The sequence below is a fragment of the Ceratotherium simum genome, chromosome 34 (genome assembly GCF_057802395.1).
Source record: "Ceratotherium simum simum isolate JZ-2026a chromosome 34, ASM5780239v1, whole genome shotgun sequence".
Classification (NCBI taxonomy): domain Eukaryota; kingdom Metazoa; phylum Chordata; class Mammalia; order Perissodactyla; family Rhinocerotidae; genus Ceratotherium; species Ceratotherium simum.
In genome coordinates, this window is record NC_141933.1 from 571449 (window position 1) to 590969 (window position 19521).

The 19521-nt window shown below is 60.7% G+C and overlaps 2 protein-coding genes across 13 annotated transcripts in view; one reads left to right on the plus strand and one right to left on the minus strand.

Annotated features, from left to right (window-relative positions):
• Nucleotides 1-5031, plus strand: part of MOB2 (MOB kinase activator 2) — an 81158-nt gene extending 76127 nt beyond the window's left edge. For all 3 annotated transcript variants that reach the window (XM_004441031.3, XM_087422386.1, XM_087422385.1), the window contains exons 4-5: nt 3077-3201; nt 3976-5031. In XM_004441031.3, coding sequence (XP_004441088.1) covers nt 3077-3201; nt 3976-4286 — 436 coding nt within the window. In that variant the 3' untranslated portion in view covers nt 4287-5031. The remainder of the gene's footprint in view (nt 1-3076; nt 3202-3975) is intronic.
• An 8645-nt stretch (nt 5032-13676) lies between these two features.
• BRSK2 (BR serine/threonine kinase 2) overlaps nt 13677-19521 on the minus strand; it is a 69274-nt gene continuing 63429 nt past the window's right edge. For 4 of the 10 annotated variants that reach the window (XM_087422395.1, XM_087422391.1, XM_087422394.1 and 1 more), the window contains 4 exons: nt 19008-19188; nt 18849-18938; nt 16260-16307; nt 13677-14492 (listed from right to left, as the gene is read on the minus strand). In XM_087422395.1, the coding sequence (XP_087278521.1) occupies nt 14473-14492; nt 16260-16307; nt 18849-18938; nt 19008-19188 (339 nt within the window). In that variant the 3' untranslated portion in view covers nt 13677-14472. Of the gene's footprint in view, nt 14918-16259; nt 16308-18557; nt 18653-18848; nt 18939-19007; nt 19189-19521 lie in introns of all 10 variants that reach the window. The other 6 variants (XM_087422393.1, XM_087422389.1, XM_087422387.1 and 3 more) reach the window with 3 other exon arrangements.

The following is a 19521-nucleotide window of genomic DNA, read 5'->3' on the forward strand; positions in this document are numbered from 1 at the left end:
GAAATAAAACCATCCCTATTCACAGACAGCACTATCGTCTATGTAGAAAACCCCGAGGATTCTAGGAAAAATGGAATACATGAATAAACTTAGCAAGGCCAACACACACAAAAATTAATCATCCTGTATACCAGCAGTGTACACTGGAACCCAAAACTAATAAAACTGTGCCATTTACAGTAGCTCCAAAAACGACAAGATACTCAGGTGTAAACTTTAGGAAACATGCACAGGATCTGTGTGCGGGAAACTGCAAAATGCTAATGGACAAAAACAAAGGCGACCTGAGTAGATAGACATTCTGTGTTCATGGATTAGTGGTTCAATATGCGAGAACGTCCGTTCCCCCCAAACTGATCTGTTTGTTTAAGCAGTCGTGATCCCAGCGGGGCTGTGTGGATGTCAACAGGCTGGTTCCACAGTGTACGTGGAAGGACAGTCACTGCAGTGGCCACAGCGGTTCTGGAAGAAGATCAGTGAAGTTGGGAGAATCACACTGTCCCCTTCTAAGACTTCTCTAGGGCTGCAGCAGTCAAGACAGCGTGGTCCTGGTGAAGGGCAGACACCTAGACCCGTGGAGCAGAGGAGAAGTAGAGCCACACGGACGTGCCCTCCGGTTTGTGACAGACACCTAGACCCGTGGAGCAGAGGAGAAATAGAGCTATATGGACGTGCCCTCCGATTTGTGACAGATGCGAAGGAAATTTGTGGGGAAAGGATAGTCTTTTCAACTAATGCTGGAAAAACCGGTCATCTGGATGCCAAAAAACAAAAGTGAATCTTGACCTAGACCTCATACTTTATGCCAAAATTGACTCCAAGTGGATTCTAAATCTAAATGTAAAACTATAGAACTTTTAGGAGAAAACATAGGAGGAAATCTTCCTGACTTAGCATTAGGCACAAAGTTCTTGGTTGTGACACAAGGCATAGTCTCTTGACAAAAAAGTATCAAGAGATTGGACTTCATAAAAAGTTAGAACTTCTGCTCTGAGGAAGACAGTTAAGAGAAAGAAAAGACAGACTGTAGACTAGAAAGGACTAGTGCCTGGAGTGTGTCAAGAACTCTCAGCTTGTCATAAGAAAACAGTCTGGTGACAGGTGGGCAAAGGGCGTGGACAGGCAGTGACTGAGGAGGACCCGAGGAGGGCAGGTGAGCACCCGAGAGGCTCCCCACCACGAGCAGGCGGAACAATGCGAATTCAAGCTGCGCTGTTAGCATGCTGGGTGCTGGCGAGGATGGGAGCGTGGAGGGAGTGCAGGTGGGACAGCCCCTCTGAGGATGGTGTGGTGGTTTCTTAGGAAACGAAGCGTTCACCTACTGTGCACTCAGCCGTCCCACTCCTGGGTGTCCACCCTAGAGAAGAGAGAACTTGTGCTCACACAGACACCTGTCCAGGAGTGTTTATACAGCCTGACCCATAACTGCCCCAAACTGCAGACAACCCAGATGTCCTTCAGCAGGTGAACTGGGACACACTGGTGCTTCCAGGCTGATGTTCCAGAATAATGTCTCAGCCGTGAGAAGGAAGGGGCCACGGATACGTGCACCACAGGGTGCCCTTGGCGTCTCGAGGAGACATTACTAGTGTCCTGGGGACTGACTGGCGGGGCGCAGGGTGGGAGCCTGTGGCTAGGAGGGGCAGCACGAGCTGTGCCCGGTTGTGGTGGGGGTACCTGGACCTCTGTGTGGCTGGAAATGCATAGGATTGCACCCAAAACAAGTCAGCTTTACTGTGTGGTAATTTGAAAAGTAAAATGAAAACAAAAACTGGAATGTTGAAAGCAGAATGCTTGTCTTGCAAACAGATGGGGCGACCCGCAGTGTCCCTTAGGAGCTGGTCTCTCAGGCCTGCCGTTGTGGTTTTAGCCGTGGGTGTTTCTTCTGACTCTGGCACCTGTGGCCAGGTGCTTCCAGCATCAGCATGCAGGGTGAGGGAGTTGGTGGAGCAGGTGTCTGTGACTCCTGCCCGGGGCCTGGGGCCCTGTCCCACTGTGTCTCCTCACCAGGGACGTGGGCCTTGGCCTGGCCCCCAGAGGCTGGGGCTCCACTGCACTGACCTGGGGACCCCACAGGCCGTCCTGAAGGGAGGGAAGATTCACCTGTCTTCTCACGAAGTGACCTTGAGAGGGACTTTGCCTCCGCGTCCTCAGCCGGTCTGACACACCCGTGCTGCTGCCAGGTGGGGCAGGAGGATCAAGCAGAGCCCCCTGCAGTGGGGAGCGCGCGGGGGCAGGAGCTCTAGCCGAGGGGTCCGTGCTGGATGTTAGCTTCCTGGGGCGGGAGGGGAGTGTTGCAGGCTTCTCAGGGCTTTGCTGGACGAGCTCCTTTGCTCATTCCTGGGCCTGGTGGGGCACGCAGGATGTGTTGGTGCTGGCAGTGTGATGTGACGGGGGTACCGTGCTGCAGTGGCTGTGCAGCTGCAGCCTGCCCTTTGCTACGTCTGGGTTGCTCCCCAGATCGTCCACCTTCTAGTGGGCGGGGCCTGGTGTCTGAGTGGCAGTCAGGGCTGTGTCCCTTTGTCCACCAAGGGCTGGCCTCCTTCCTGGGGGCCTGCCCGTCAGTGTGGGGCTGTGCTTTCCTGATCTTGCCTAGGTTACAAATGAGCTATAGATGTGCGGGGCCGAGAAGAGCGCCTGGTTCCTGCTAGATGGAGCTGGGGGTCCTGGGGCAGAGGGGCCGGCAGCAGAGTTGTCTCGAGGCCACTCGGCTGGGCCGTGCCTTTTCTCTTGGCTGGGATCAGGCTGCCTGTGGGAAATGGGACCCCCTCGCTCTCCTGGCTCCAGCCTGGCAGGGTGGCGGGAGTGGTGAGCCCTCGTGGCTGTCCCCCTGGGGTGCTTGGTGAGCTCAGGAAACCAGGGCAGGGTGCTCAGAGCCTCAAGTCTTCGCCCTTGGGAAGTGTGGTGTTGAGGAGGGGACCTAGTCTAATCTGGGTCTGAGGCCAAGTAAAGTCAGATAAATGAGTGGGGAGTGCTGGGCAGAGGGAGGGGTCTGTGTGAAGCTCCGGAGCGGTGCGGCTGGGGTAGGGCCTGGGTCCCACGGTGGCGCTGTGACCAGCCTTCTCTGTCCCCACAGACAGTACTACTGGTACGACGAGCGGGGGAAGAAGGTCAAGTGCACGGCCCCACAGTACGTCGACTTTGTCATGAGCTCCGTGCAGAAGCTGGTGACTGATGAGGACGTGTTCCCCACGAAATATGGTAGGTCTCTCCCAGCGGTGCGCCTTTGGGCACAGGGCGGGCGTGCCTGCAGGTGAGGAGAAGCTGCCCTTTGGGAGGGGCAGCCGTGTGACCTGGGCCGTAGGGTAAAGCTGGTACCCTCCCAGCTGTCAAGTGCCCGCCCACCCCAGGCTCTGGGACCTGCAGCCTCCACCGACCCCTGCGTAATAGGGCTGTCCCAACCACCTTGCCGGGGCTTGTGGGCTGACAAGCAGCAGCTGTGGCTGTGTCCAGATGTGGGCAGGGTCCAGTGGGGGCTCTGGGCGGGCCTTGAGCTGCCAGAGGGCGGCACCTGGTTGGCAGGAGAGTCCCACGTGCCCCAGTTCCCTTCCTCTTCTGTGGCCCAGGCCACGTAGGGGGCCATAGAGTACCCGTCAGGGAACCGTGTGTGACTCCAGAGCCGAGTCCAGGCTTTGGGTGGCGTGTGGCAGGGTCGCAGGCCTGTTGCGGCAGAGGCAACCAGTACAGCTCAGCAATGACCCACCCTCCAGGCAGCCTGCAAGATGCAGCTCTCGGGCCAGGCCCAGGGTGACAAGTCACTCCAATGTCTGCCGGTGGCCTCTCAGCGAGGGCGCAGGGTAAGGGGGCGGGCAGCGGGTGGACCCCTCAGGCTGGTCCTGCAGAAAGTGCCTGGTTCCAGGAGCCTGGAGGGCCGGCCTGGCCTCCTCCTTCCTGCCTGGTGGAACAGCTGGGCGGGCGCGTCCCTCCTTGGGGATGGAACAGAGTGCAGGGTGACGCTGCGGCTCCTCTCCCTAGGCAGAGAATTCCCCAGCTCCTTCGAGTCTCTGGTGAAGAAGATCTGCAAGTACCTGTTCCACGTACTGGCACACATCTACTCATCCCACTTCAAGGAGACCCTGGCCCTCGAGCTGCACGGACACTTGAACACACTCTACGTCCACTTCATTCTTTTTGCCAGGGAGTTCAACCTGCTCGACCCCAAAGAGACCGCCGTCATGGACGACCTCACGGAGGTGCTGTGCAGCGGCGGGGGCCACGGAGGGGGCGGCGGGGACGGGACCGGCAGCGGGGGCACGGGGGCACAGAACCATGTGAAGGAGAGGTGAGCCCCCGGCTGGCAGGCGTGCACGTGTGCAGAGAGACGGTGGTACGGGTGCTGCGCGTCTGCGTGTGCGCACACATGCCGGCATGCTCGGCCAGAGGTCAGAGGGGACGCTGTCCCCGGCTGGCTGCGCAGAGTGGGGCTCCCTGGAAGCTGGCGGGCGCAGCGCGTCTGACCGGCTCCCCACGCGGTTTCCTGTTGGATGGATGAGTGCCGCTTGTCACGAAGAACTCTGGACTTCCTTCACTTGCTCAGCAAACGTTATGGGACTGGCGATCTGCATTTCCTTCTGTGGGGTCCTTCCTTTGGTCTTCCGTGCAGCCCAGCCCCACCTCCCCCGAGGGCTCTGCCATTTGAGAGAAATCCACCAGGGAGGGACGGGCTCCCCCAGGAGGCTTGGTGTGCAGACGTCTCGTTCCGCTCGGTTTGGTTTTGTTTTCGGGGGTGGGGTTATTTTTAGAGATTCCTGCCGGGCTCCCCCTCCTGTCTCCCGGCCTGGCCTGGATCTTGACTGTCGGGAGCTCCCTGAGGGTGGGGAGGGGGAGGCCGGGGGTGCCGGGAGGGACCCTGAGCCTGTGGCCGTGTCTCCCTTCTTCCTGCCCCCGCTGCCCGGGAGGGACCCTCTGGACGGCTGGGCTCAGGACCGAGGTGCCTGGGGCAGGAGGCCTGTGCGGAGACGCAGCTGTCGGCAGAAGGCAGCATCGCTCGCTCGGCTCACCTGTTCAGTCGTAATAAAAAGAATTCTCTCAGGTCAGCGCCTGTGTGTGTCCTCAGCGTCTTGGTGACCCGTGCTGAGGGCACCAAGACTGGCGTGGGACTGAGGGTGGCCTGCCCCTGCACCCCATGGCCACTGCCTGTTTCTCTCCTCCGCCTGCCCCGCAGGCAGTCCCTGCACGCCCCTGGGGCCGGGCCTGTGCCTGCAGCCTGGGAGGTGTGGAGTTCTCACCGACGGACGTCCCGGCTGTGCTGGCCGATGGCACGTGCCGCTCTTCCTGCCAGGGCCGACCACAGGCTCCCCCTGCTGACCCGTGTACACAGCCGCCTGTAGACCACAGGAAGCCTGGGGCCAGGGGACACACCTGTGTCACAAGTGCCCAGGGGGCCTTCGCCACTCCCCCCGTGCTGTGCCCTCCCCATGTAGGTAGCGAGGACCCTGGAGTGCGGGCTGGAGTTGGCTGGGGAGTTTCCTGGCCAGGTGGACACGGGCTCTGCTGCAAGGGCCCCCCTGGCCGGGGCAGCGTGGCCCGAGGGTGGCTTAGAGGAGAGCTCCGGATGGGGGTGAGTGCCTGCAGTGGGGCGGGGCAGGGCTTGGGGAATAATCAGGGAGCGAGACGTGAACTGAGCCCTGGAGCTTGTCCAGGCTCCACGCGGGCAGAGGCGGGGGCTCTGGTGAGGCCCCCGTTCCCCTGCCCTTCCTCACATCTCACCTGGTGATGGTGCGGCCTTCTCTGGTGGTTGACTCGTGTCATGCTCACCCCCTGTGCGGTGGCGGCCCTGGGCTCCATCTCCCAGCTCGCGTGGCCACCAGGTCCTCCCCCACCCGCCTTCTCTCTGGACCTCTTCTGTGACCTCCTTGTTGCTCTTGGCGTGCCGTCTCCTCCTCCAGCCCCTGAGAGTCGCTCCCTACCCAACAGCCCTGGGGCTCCCAGGAAAATCTTGGTGCACCCTGGGGTGCCTTGTCTTCACAGCCTAGCCCCTTGTCTCCCCACAAGGGCCCCATACCGTCTCCCTGACTCCTCCCTGTCCCAGAGCAGTTGTACAGAGGTCAACTGGGAGCAACTTTAAAAATCCCTGTGCTTGAACCAGCCCCAACTCCGTTGACTCAGTCCCTGGATGTAGAGGGTGTATGTCAGAATTGTTGTAATATGACTTTAACATGTGTGGTTCCAGAAGGTTCCACTCATATTACCTGCTGAACTCACTCATGCTCGGAGCCCCTGGGCTAGTGCCACCCTCCCTGTGGGAAGGCTTGCGGGCCCTGCTCTGTCCCTCCGAGCCCACTGCCCCTTGCTGGGGCTTGTGCCTCTGTCCTCACCTAGTCTGGAGCTCAGCAGAGCCAGGGCAGCCTCTCTCTTCCTGTCCCCAAGTCACTGGATGTGTCCAGCAGCAGCCAGGCTGCCCCTCTCACCAGCTGGGAGGCCTGACTCTCTCCTTCCTGTCCCCGAGTCACTGGACGTGTCCAGCAGCATCCAGGCTGCCCCTCTCACCAGCTGGGAGGCCTGACTCTCTCCTTCCTGTCCCCGAGTCACTGGACGTGTCCAGCAGCATCCAGGCTGCTCCTCTCACCAGCTGGGAGGCCTGACTCACTCCTTCCTGTCCCCGAGTCACTGGACGTGTCCAGCAGCATCCAGGCTGCCCCTCTCACCAGCTGGGAGGCCTGGCTCCACAGTGAGGCTGGGAGATGCTGACTCGGCTTCCACCACCCTGTTCCCGGAAGGGCCTCTTGAAAGGGTGGGGTCCTGACTGGCCTGCGTGCAGCCCGCCAAACCCTGCAGCCAAGAGCCTCTGGCCAGCCAGGGAGGCCACGGCCCCTCCTGGCAAGGCCTGGCCCGGGAGCCTCCTTCAGGTCACCCCCTCCTCCCCTGTCATCTGGGCCTCACTGTGGGCACTCTGCCCACCTGGCTGCACGGGTCCTCTCCCCCCGGTGTGCCCCACTCACGTGTCTTCCCCGTCTCTAGGCATTGGACCCCCTAAGCAGAGGCCTCAGGATGCCCACAGCACTTAGCCACGGGACGGGTGTGGGAGCTGAAGGCCGGGACGTGCCATGGCCTGGAGCATCGAGGACCTCCTGAGGCCCGCAGGAAGCACACCAGGCACACAGCCTGTGTCCCGTGTGTGTGTAGGAATGGGGCCTGGCTGCTGGGAGGAGGCCGGGAGTGGGAGGTGGCGAGGCTGGCCGATGTGGGGACTGGAGAGGCCAGCAGGACGCCGGAGTCTCCAACTCGAGCTGCTGGGTGCAGTGAGATCTAGAGCATGTGTAGGGGTGACAGGTCCATGAGGAGCCACAGGAGGGCTGCAGAGAGGTGTCCAGGATACACATGGTCATGTTGGTCTGACTCAGGGAGGAGCTGCAGAGTCCCTAGGCACATGGGGGTCGTGGGCACAGCATGGTCATCGGGGCCTCGGGAAGTCCACCCAGCAAGGGCCAGGCGGCGAGGAGGAAGACCAGCACTGGTCTTCGGGGCGTGCCTCCTGCTGGACCAGCCCACACCCCTCCCAAGGTGGGGACAGTGCCCCATGCTCCCACCTGCTGGCCCGCTCCTTGCTGCAAGACCCACAGTCCTAGCCCACTCAGGCCTCAGGGAAACCTCGCCTCTGCCGCAGTCTCCTGGCCTGCACGGCGAGGTGGCTGCACACGGCACTCCTGGGTTTCGCCTGCAGGGAGGCAGTGGGGCTCAGTGGTGAGGGCTCAGCGTAAGGTGAGCAGACTCGGGGTTGAGTCCCAGCTGTGCCCTGACGACCTGTTCACTTACCCAGGTCCTTATACCTGGAAGAGGGAGGCAGGAGAGGGAGTACCAGGGAGACGCAGGCACGAGAAAGACTAGGCCCACTGAATGGAGGAAGGGGCCAGGAGTCACGGAACTCAGGCCCGTCTAGAAGCTGGAAAAGGAAGAAAACAGTTTCTCCCCTTCCCCTGGACCCTCCAGAAGGAACCAGCCCCGCTGACACCTTGGTTTTAGCCCAGTGAGATCCATTTTGGATTTCTGACTTCCAGACTGTAAGATAAATTTGTTTTGTCATAAGCCACTAAGTTTCTGGTAATTTGTTACAGCAGTGACAGGAAATGAATGCAGATTTTGGTCCCAGAATTAGGGTGCTACTGTAACAGATACCTAAATGTAGAAGTCGCTTTGGGACTACACGGTGGCAGAAGCTGGAGGAGTTCTGAAGGGTGTGGTAGAAGCAGCCTCGATTTCCTTGAACAGGTTATTGGTAGAAGTCTGGATGTTAATGACTGTGCTACGGATGACACAGAAGTCAGTGAGGGGCACAGCAAAGGAAACCTAATTCACCCTCGAGAATACCTAAAATCGTCACCAACAGCCTGGTAGTGGAAATGTGAATGTTAAGGCGTTGGTGAGGGCTGAGGGAAATGAAGATTGTGTCACTGACATTGAGGAAAGGAGATGCTTGTTATATGGTGATATACAGCAGCAAGACTAGCTGAATTCTGTTCACGGAAAGCAGGACTTGTAAGCAGTCAACTTGGATATTTAGCCAAGGAGATTTCCAAGCACAGTGTTGAAGGTGCAGCCTGGTTTCTTGCTGCGTATAGTAAAATGTGAGCGGAAAGAGGGAAATTGAGGGAGGGGCCGTTAAGGCAAAGGGAACCTGAGATTGATGATTTGGGGAATTCTCAGCCAAGCCAAATTACAAAAGACACTAAAATTAGGAGGTTCACTGTCAGGAAAATGCTCTAGAGAAAAGTGGAGGGTGCAGCTGGACAGCCTTTTGCTAACGCCTTAGAAAGGGGAACAAGGTCGGGGCGTTGAGTCACACAGAGGGCTCTGTGAAGAGATTAAGTGTGTGACTAATAGTCATCTCAGCAAAAGCCAGAAACAGAGAAAGTCTTTTCTTGGAAGGATCTGGAGGAACGTCTTGTCTTACGGAGTGAAGCTCCATGGCATACACAGGAGATCCACATTGTTCTTGAGAATTTTATACCATCAGAAACCCTGCTAGCTTGAACTGAAAGGGCCAGAGAGGACGAAGTGAAAGGCTGTTGGACCCCCAAAATACTGTGGGCGGGAAACAGACTGATGAAACCTCAGCTGCAGACACTTGCTACTGTTCTTTAAAAAGAAAGGATAACCCAGAGGGTGGAGAAGTGAATCCAGAGGATTGTTCCCAGGCCTTGATGGGCACCTCATGGAGTTTGTCCAGCTGGAGTTTGAAATTGCTTGGGACTGGGGATGCCTGCTGCCTCCTTCCGTTTTCTCTGTTTTTAGATGGAAATGTCTATAACTGGCATCATATGCCTGTTCTACCATTGTATTTTGGAAACATAACTTTTCTAGTTTTAAAGGTCCACATATGGAGAGGAATTTTGCACTAGGATCGCTCATATGCAAAGTCTCACTTGGTTCAGATGATTTAGGTGAGATTTGGTGTTTGACTTGGTACTATAATGGGTTGAGACTTTGGGGGACCTTGGGATGGGGTGTGTGTGTTTTACATGCAAGATGGATGTGAGACTTGCTAGAAGGCAGTCTGTCTGTAGTCGGCAGAATAATGCCCCCCTTCCCCGCATCCACATCCTAGTCCCTGAAACCTGTGAATATGTCACCTTATGTAGCAAAGGGGAATTAAAGTTGCAGATGGAATTAAGATTGCTAATGAGCTGAACTTGAGATGGAGAGATTATCTGGGCCTAGTATAATCACAAGATTCCTTAAAACTGGAAGAGGGAGGCAGAGGAGGGCGAAGCAGAGAGACGGCAGCATGAGGACTCGGCCTGATGTTCCTGACTTTGCAGACAGAAGAGGGGCCATGAGCCAGGGATTGCACGTGGCTCTAGAAGCTGGAAAAGGCAAGGCAAGGAAATGGATTCTCCCCCAGAGCCCCCAGAAGGAATGTGGCCCGGCCGACACCTTGATTATAGCCCAGTGAGACCCACTTCAGTGAGACCCAGTTCTTGACCTCCAGAACTTGAGATAAATTGGTGTTGTTTTAAGCCACTAAGCTTGTGGTAACTACAGCAGCAGTAGGAAACTAGCACATCTGTAGGATGCACCATGGAGCTCTCAGCGTCATTTTGAGGGCATAAGGAGATGACCCATCAAGGCACTTGGCTCAGGGCCTGACTCCAAGGACGCGTTCGACAGACAGCAGCATAGACTGCAATCCCTCCTGAGCCCCAAGGCTGGCACTTGGCTCCCAGGTTGGAGACGCCCCACCCTTGCCTCTGTCAGTCCCAGCTGCCCTCTCCTCCAGCAGCCATCACCCTCTTGAAGTTCACCACTGGTTCTCTCTCTTCCTGTCACTGGCTGTCCTCTCTTCTCCCTGCTAACCTGCACCTCTGGCTGAGTCACACCAAAAGAGACTTGGGTTGGTGGTGGGGAGTGGGGTGGATCTAGGAAAGGGAAAGTGTGAAGGGGGAGAAGTCAGTGAAGGGGGGGCACTGGACTTGGTTAGTCAACTTGGCCTGGGGTGAGGCAGGGGGAGTGGGCACTGGACTACAGGGAGGGGAGGGCAGGACTAGGAGGCAGAGCCATCAGCGAGGGCCAGGCCGCCTCCAGTGGTGAGCTCCCTGGCAAGGGAGGCACGTGAGCAGGGCTGCTGGATCATGCCTCCCTGAAGCTGGCCTGTAGGACTTGGAGGATCCACCCTCCTTCTCCAAGCTCTGAGGCCTCATGACACCAGGAATTGCTCCATCTCATAGGTTAGGAGCCTTGGGGCCCTCTGCTTCCACTATCAACTGAGAGCATGGGCAGAGTCTAGGGCAGGCTCTTGGCAGAGCAGAGCTGGGGCTGGGCTGCTGCTCCTCTGTCTCCTCCCTGCTGTGTGCCTCCATCTTGCCTGGGCCACCTGCTAGCACTCACACCTCTGGGGAGACCCGTGTTGGATGGTCTTCCACCAACCATCCAGGATTACTTAGGTGGGCGCACGCAGCTGATTTGTTCATCAGTACCCCAGCTCCCAGGCCAGGCAATGGCAGGCACCCAAAATGTGCCGTGGAGTTAGCTGCCTGAGGACTCAGAACTGGGCATGAGAGGTCGTCCCCTCCCCAGGTGCTGGACCCACCACCTCGTTGTTTTTTTACACACCCATTTAATTCCTACTTCACAGAAACAGACCATTTGGCTTAATGCTCAGTGTAAAGTGCTCAGAATAGTGTCTGGCACATAGTAAAGCCTTATGTATTGGTTTTTACTTCATATATTTATTTTATATTAGCGAACCTTAATACTAACAGTTTTTGGCTTAGCTTGCCTTGGTTTCTGTTACTTACAACCAAGAGCGGGCTTGGTGTCAGAAGTGGCGTTGCGGGATGTGGCCCTTCCTGCTGAAGGGGGTGTGGTGGGCAGACTGGAAAACTGGCAGATCTGTTGGGGATACTGTGCTACGTGGGGGGGGCTCCAATCATGTGCCTGTTAAGGCTGATGCTTTAGACTGCAAACGTTGAGAAGACCCATAGAGGAAGATGAAGGAGGGGTCTGTGTGTCAACTGCTCTTTCGGTAAAGCAGATGCAGAACCACAGGGTAAGAAAACTCCCGTGGCAGCAACCTGGGACCCCAAGAGCCAGATAGTCATGTGCCTTGCTGAACTGTAGCAACCAAATTCCCTCCTTCAATCCAGTTTTTAAGCTAAAGTTAACAGGACACTATGCAGCCCAGCGATTGCAATAGAGGCTGGTCCCCTCAGCCTCTCCAAAGTACCTTCTGGGTACCCACCTCCCTCAAAGGCAGGGTGATGTTCCAGGGCTGGGCAGAGGAGGAAGACCCCAGCTCCACGTCAGCAGACTCTTTCACGTCCCGCGTCCTGAGCAGAGCTGGAGACAGCTGCTGTTCCAGCAGAGTCCTCAAGCTCATAACTAAGCCAGAGAAGCACGTTGCGCTCGTGGCTCTCCCCTCCAGCAAGATGAGCAGGAGGTGACAGCAGGACCGGGGCAATGTCGGGGAACAGTTTTGAGGGTCATGCGGGCTGGGGGCAGCCAGTGGCATCTGGTGGGCAGAGACAGGGATGATGCTGACATTCTGCAACGCGCGGGGGGGCCACCAGAGCACCAAACATCAGTCGTGCTGCAGCCGCAGGACCCTGCTCTGGAAACGGACGGCTGGGTGCAGTCAGGCCTGCCACCGAGCTGAGTGTCCACTCTGCCTGAGCTCCTTCAGGGATGGGGGAGTGTGCATGTGTGCGAGGCCAGGGGAGGGCTCCGTGCGTGTGGTGGTCTCTGCTTGGACCCTGTCAAGGGCTGCTCCTTGCCTGTCCTCAAGGCTGTGTGGTGGACTCCTGCGCACGGCCCCGTGGTTCTCGGGGGGCTGGACCCGTCCTTCGCGCTGTAGTAGCAGAGGGGGCGGCTGGCCAGTGCACGGTCGTGGGGCCTACATCCCTGGCTGGTGAGCGTGGTGGGCAGGGCTGGGCCCGTCCCATTCTGAGAGAGGCCAGCCTGCAGTCTCCAGTAGCTGCCCAGCAGCCTTGGCCTGTCGCTTTCAGGGCCGTGCACACTGCCCCAGCCTTCTCTTCCCAAGAGAGGAGTGGAAAGAAGGTTCATCCTCCAGGAAGGAGCCCTGGTGCCAGGGTGGCCCCGTGAGGACTTGCAGCAGCAGCGCTGCAGCGGCCAGGCAGGGAGTGCTGCTCGCCGGGCGCCCCCGTCCCCCCGGAGCTCCATGTCAGCCTCCGGGCACTTCCTACCCCCAGCCCCCCCAGCTGGGGGCAGCCTGAGAGGACGGCCTCCGACCCCCACACAGGGCTCTGTCCTCTTCAGCTGGGGCAGAAGGCAGTGCTGTCCACACCTGGCAGAGCCCAGAAGAGTGCACGCTGGGGACAAGAGCCAGTCCCAGGTCGTCCCACATCCCCGCCCCGCCCGCCCACCCGCATGGAGACTGGCGTCGGGTATCTTTACTGAAGGAGTTTATTTTTCCGGAACTCAAGTTGCTCACAGTTATTGGACAGGGGATACACGGGGTGGGGCTTGTCCGTTTCCGTGACGTCTGCGTGTGTCCCAAGTACAAAAGAGGAAGGCGAACAAGAGGTATTGCTTTCGGTGTCCTGTCTCTGGAGAAGCCCCTCCCGCTTGTACTGCGTGGCTGTTACTGATATTGGTGTTTAATTTTCTCATGTATGGAAACCCCAGCCTTTGGCAGGGGTCAGTGTAACAAGCGTTAAAATCTACCCACGACGGAGGGGCGGCAGGGCGACACCAAAGCAAATGGACTCGTACAGCAGAGGCATGCATCCCGGCCCACCGGCCCCTCCGGGGGACCAGGGGCCTGTGCCAGCTGGGCGGGGCCGGGCCGCACCCACAGAAGGAAACGCGAGCAGAAGCTGGGACGGGACAAGCGAGGCGGCCACACCACAGCCTCACGTGTACAGAGAACACGCTGCAGAGCACGCTGCCCACTCTCTCTGTCCTTTGTTTTGCTTTTTTTTGACTTTTTGTCATTTTAGTAAAAAACTGCTGTGGTGCCCCTGCCGTCCTGTGTGTGGGGCCAGCTCTGGGCCTTTCTCCTACGCCTGCTCTCGGACACAGGACCGAGACGGCCCGTGGCCTGGGCCTGACGGCGGGGCCTCCGCGGGCCCGGCGCTGCTTCTCCACGGTCGCGGGATGGGACGCGCAGTCTGTAAATATATGTGTGTGTGTCTGTAGAAAGAACCAGAGCAAAGACCGGAACACGAAGCCTAGCCCTGCCCGGCGGCTCCCACACCCTTTTCCAAAAACAACCAAGAAAACAAAGTTTATAAAAATATCTTGCAGGAATTCTTTAAAGTTTACAGTAGTTGCCGGCGCTGCACCCACCGGCCTGCCCCCCGGCGCTCCGACAGCTCCGTCCTTGGCCCCTCAGCCCCAGACCCCACCCTGCCCGAGACACACACACAGACACACACACACACAGACAGACGGCAGGAGGATGCTGCTGCTGCCCCTTCCCTGAACAGAGAAGTAAAGAAAATAAGTTAAAACGGCAAATAAATAACACTGATGTCGGCCAGTCTCGGGGCGGGTGGGCAGGCGGGTGGCTCTGGTGCCTCTGGGGTCTCTTTCCACCTCAGCCAGGAGGGACGCCAGAGCCAAGAGCGCGCTGCAGCCCTGCAGGTCGTGGAGGACTGGGATGCGAACTAACGGCGGTGGCGCCGAGATGCCTGGACGAGGGGAGGGTGCGGCAGGGAGGAGGGTGCTGAAGAGAGGCTGCGGGCAGGCCGGCTGGGCCGTTACGGCTGCTTCGCCCACCGCAGGCTGCGCCCTGGAGGTGGCCTGAGCAGGCTAGACCCGCCAAGGTCACTGCGAGTCCCATCGGCTGGGCTGGAGACGGCTTCCCCTCGGAGCCAGGTCCTCCTCCCCGTGGCCATGTGGAGCGGAAACCGGGCAGAGCCTCCCGCGGGCAGGTGGACCGAGGCAGCGGGTGGGTGGGCAGGCCTCGCCGCCTGGTGGGCAGCAGCAGAAGAAGAGGGCAGGTCCACAGCAGCTGCCTTCAGTCAGCTCGTGTCCAGCGTGGAGCACAGAGGATGGCCTCGTGGAGGTGACATGTTAACTTTTCGGGATAATTCCTGGTATCAGAGTGGAAACAGTGACGTTGTGAGAGAGAGGCAAAGAGACAGACAGCGAGAGAAGGAGAGAGCGGGCACGGGCAGGCCCAGCTGCACAGTGCCCCCTCTCCTTCCCTCCCTGGCTTCACAACAGTCTAGATGGACAGACGGGCGCGGCCCTGGTCCACGCAGGGCGGGTGGCGGGCAGGCGGGCGGCGAGGCGGCCTTGGTGGCCACTGTCAGGGCCGTGCTGGGGGAGGGGCTATGTGTCTAAGGCTGCTCGCGGCGGGCGGCGGGCGGCCCCATCTTGGCCGTGTCCTTGCCCGTTGGGTACTCGGCGTCCCCTCCAGGGCCAGGGCCAGCGGCCGCGGAGTCACCGAGTGGGCCGTGGGCACTCCGCTTGGCGGGCGTGCTGGGGGCCTGGGCCGCCTGCCCGTTCTTCTCGTCTGAAAAAAGTTGTTTAATTACGTCAAAGAAGTTACTCAATGGGCTGCCTGGGTACACAGAACAGAAAACAAAAGAAAAAAAAAAAGAAAAGGCAGAGAAAGAGAGGGAGGGAAGGAGAGAAAAAGAACAAACAAGGAAATGAACGGACGGGCCTTGACGAGAGAAGAAACCCACGAGCTGAGGTCTGAGATGGGCGGGGCAGGCGGGGGCACGCGGGCAGCAAGCAGGGTGGGCAGGCGGCCGTGGGTCCCTATGTGCCAGGGGCTGGCACGAGGGGCTGGTGCAGTGGGACCAGAAGCTGGGACCCCTAGGCCTCTGAGCTGGGGGCCGGACCCAGGGCAGGTGGGGAGACCCTCTCCCTCACAAGCCTGGCCCTAAAGGCCTGGCCATCCCCTCCACCTCAGCCACGGCCTCCTCTCCACAGCCCCGTGGCCTTGCCGGCTGGCCGGCCCCAGTCTGCAGACGGAGGCGTAAAGACCAGGGCTGGGCAGGACCTTGGGGCTGGCGGCTAGCTCCTCGCACAAGGGTGTGGAGCCTGCTCTACTGGGGAGGCTGGAGCCAGCGCGCCTGCCACACTCCCCGCAGGAGGCCTGGAGCCCCGCCCTTGGCAGCTGGGCCGGCACAGCGTGGACACAGGTCAGCAGCAGACAGACAGATGGATGGATGGGTGGACAGGCATGGAGAGCTTGGGTGTGGGAGGGCTGGGGGCAGGCAGCCAGAGTGGGGGCCCTGGTCCCAGAGGGAATGTCCTGAGGGAAGGAGGAAGGGAGCAGAAATGGGCTGCCCATCCCCCACTAGGGCCCTGTGCTCACTGTCCACGTGCACCGACAGGCACCTCAGCTCTGCCTCCTGAACCTGACCCCTACCTGGGCCCAGAGCACGGGGCCCTCCCCTCCCTGCCGGGTACAGCGGAAGGCAGTGCATGCGCATCCTGAGGAGCTCACAGCCTCAGCAGGAGCGGCCCCCGCGCCCCGCCAGTGGACAGAGGGCCTGATGCCAGCCTCCTGCCCAAGGACTGGAGTCCACCCCGACCCCATGCCAGAGCCGCACATGGGACCCTTGCTGGCCTCGGGGCATGGGGCCCCTTTCCTGCTTGGAGCCTTGGAGTCCCTCCCTGGCCTGTGCTGATCGGAGGGCCAGCCTGTGGCTGCCCCGGGGGTGAGTGACCAAGGCTGCTCTTGGCAGATGCAGGGGGCTGGGCGGTCAGGGCCTGTGTGGGGTGCGTGTGTGTGTTCAGCCCGCACGTACACAGGGACCCCAGGACAGCCTCAGGAGCGGCGGGTGGGGATGAGCGGTGGGGGTGACAGGCTGGGGGCCCAGGAGAGCGTGAGGGGTTCTTACCACATTTGGAAAGCCTCCCCGTCATCATTTCCATACAGTTAGTGGTGTCTGGAGCACAGAACGGAGAGAGGAGGGGGGAGACGTGTGAAAAAGGCTTCCCACTTGGACCTCGGGCTGGGTGCTGCCCGAAGCCTCTGGCCAGGCCCTGGGGGTGGGTGGGGCTCAGAGAGGGGGCGGGGCCTGGAGGGGACTAAGAGGGGGCAGGGCCTGGAGGAGTGGGGCTCATAGGAGGGTTGGGGTCTGGAGGAGCAGGGTCAAAGGAGGGTGGGGCCTGAGGCAGGCCGGGCTCAGACCAGGGGTGGAGCCTGAAGGGGCGGGGCTCAGAGGAGAAGGGGTGGAGCCTGGCGTGGGGGCTCAGAATGTGGGCATTGAGGGGGGGCCGTCTCCTAGGCAGTGAAGGGTCCTGCAGCAACCAGAGCCTGAGAACAGGACGTGGCCCTGCCCCTTGGGTGCCCTGGGGCCCAGGACACATGCCCTGGAGCTGAGAAGCCGAGGGCTCTGGCCGTGCTCTACGCTGGCCACCTAGGTGTCCTCACCCTGCGCTCAGGCTGCTGCGTGGCTCCCATTCGCTCCTCAACTCATGCTGGCACCCCTTCCCTGATGCTCTTCCACCCTCTGCTGGGTCTGAGTGCTGGCAGGGGCTGGGGGTGGGGGCTGCTCCCTCCAGGCCTCCCTGGGCCGGTGCAGGGTGGATGTGTCCTCTCGGCCTCCCCTCCCTGGGCCACCTGGTCTCTTGGCCTGGTGCCTGGGGGGCCCCCACTTCTGCCCCCCTCCTACAGCGGCTCTGGGACTGAGTTCACTGGACAAGAGCATCCAGTTTGGGAGGGACGGTGCTGGGAAAGGCTGGAGTACAGGGAGGCCCATCAGTGGGCTGGGGATGGTGCCAGGGGACGGCCTGGGAGCCCAGGTTGGGCTCCCCAGGTCCACGGCTCCCTGAAGAAGGGCAGGAGAGACAGGCTTGGGGCCCAGAGTGGGCACCCAAGAGTGTCCAGGGACATGGGTTCAGGCCCAGGGCTAAACTGGGCTCAGGGCCAGCAGGAGCCTCTGCTTTGGGGTGGGAGCAGAACTAGGGGTGGAGCCCTGAGGAAGGGCTCTGTCCACCTTGCTCGCTGCTATGCCTGGGACCCGCACAGGCGACACTTGCTGACAGACAGAATGACACCTCTTAGGTAGGACTCGGAGGCTGTATGCACAGCCTCCGCCCCTGGCCAGGGGCGGAGAGGGACCGTGGCCCCGGGTGGTGGCTGCAGGCAAGGTTACCTGGCCTTTGCTCGACTCTTGGGACGAGCTGTGTCCTTCCCCGGCCTCAGTTTCCCTCTGTCAGCACTGCCCTGCTCTGAGATGGAGGCCTTAAAGGCTCAGGGAGCCAGAGGCACCTGACCCTGCCTGCTCCCTGTCCCTGTGCCACCTGCTTCCAGAGCAGGAGAGGGGCCCCTGCGTGGGGTGAGGGCATGGTGTCGGGGGAGACAGACGATGGAATGAGGATGGCAGGGCAAGGGACCGAGGGCATGTGGCCTCTAGGACCCACACAGAAGCACAGAAGGGGACCCCAGCACGGTGGGCAAGGGCCCACTGAGGCCCCAGCTGGCCACGGGGCCCTCAGAGAGGCAGGGCTTAGGCTGGATGCGGTGCTCCCCAGATCCCAAACCCCAACACAGGCCTCACGGCGACCCTGTGCCTCAGTGCTGTCCAGACACGCCCCACACACCCTCGCTGGCAGATGGCAGCTCATGCACGGCCCGCCCCGCCCGACTAGGCTCACCCATACCCACACTCGTGCAGCTCACCCCCACCAGACACCAAGTGGCAGAGACCCCAGGCCCCCAGCGCCTCCAGGCCTGGGCAGCCCCTTCCCCTGTGTGGCCCCCCTAGGCCCAGCTGGGGAGCCCCTGCTTTGACTGGGGCCGTAGGGCCCCTCTGTCCTGCTCAAGGCCAGACAGTTGCAGGCCTGTCGTGGGGAGGGCGGGCAGCGGGCAGCCCCACCGCGTGTCAGCAGGGTGGGCACCAGATCCACAGCCCTCACGAGTGCTACGCAGAGAAGCCCCGAAGGGACAGGGCTCCCGGCAGGGCTCGGTCACTGCTCGCCCTGGAGCCTGCTCTCACTGGCCTGGGGCCAGGCTGCCCCTGTGTCCAGCAGCTCAGGCTGGGTGCCAGGCCTGTGCGGCCTGTCCAGGGCCAGGAGCTGGCCACTAGAGGTGTGAGTGGGCACGGGGCGCCCTTCTCTGGGCCAGCCTGGCTCTCGCCGGAGGACCTGCCCGCAGCCCCTCCCCGCCCCAGTGGTGGGGCCGGACACCTTACCTGCCAGCGTCAGAGGCTACTCTCGTAGCTGGTGGCCACCTTCTGGCCCTTAAGCCCAGCACCCCAGCTTAGTCCTGGCGCTGGCGGGGGGGGTTCTACAGTGGACAAGAGGCGCCTTTCAGTGTGGTGTGCTGGGCTCTACCTCCCTGGTATGCAGGCGCAGGCTGGCCGCTGCACCGCAGGGCCCTGCTCCCTGGGGGCACGGCACAGCTCGGGGGCGGGGAGGGGAGGGGCACGTTGGAGGGGCCGAGCGGGGCTCGCTGGGCGGCCTGTGCTGAGCCCCCGCCTCACCTGACAGGTGCTGGGTGGAGGGCTGGTCGTGTGTGCTCAGCAGCTGTGTCTGGATGGTCTCTACGACCCTCTTGAAGCGGCGGCTTGGGCCTGGGGGAGACAGGGTGTTACGCCCGGCAGGGCTGGCCCGGAGCACGTGCCCTCTGCCCCGCGGCTCACCTGACAGAAGCGTGAACGTGACGGAGTAGATGCCATTCTCCTTCTGCGCCGCCCCGCCCTCGGTGTACGTGATGTCCACCTGGAACTTGACCGGCTTCTGGAACACCGCCGGGCCCCCCGTCGCCTTGTACTCAGCCCGGAAGCTCGTCTGGGAGATGACGCTGTGGCTGAGGCTGGGGATCTGCGGGGTGGCAGGCAGTGTGAGCGTGGCCCTGGCCCCACCCCACACGTGTGCTGTGCACGAGCCTGGGAGCTGAGCCGGCCCCCCAGCCTCATCTGTGAAATGGGCGCAGCCAGATCGGGCCCATGGAGTAGGGAGCCGGCCTACCCCTCCAAGGCCCGGCCAGCAGGGCCTCTGTGTGGACTTCTCACACAGACTGAACCCAAGGCAGGGCTTCTGAGAGGAACGTTAAGCCTCAAGGGGAAGAGCTGAGAGAGGAGGTGAGGGTGGTTGCAGACCCCGGAGAGCAGCAGCGAGGATGAGGTCAAAACCTCCGCTGGTGCTGAGAAAGCG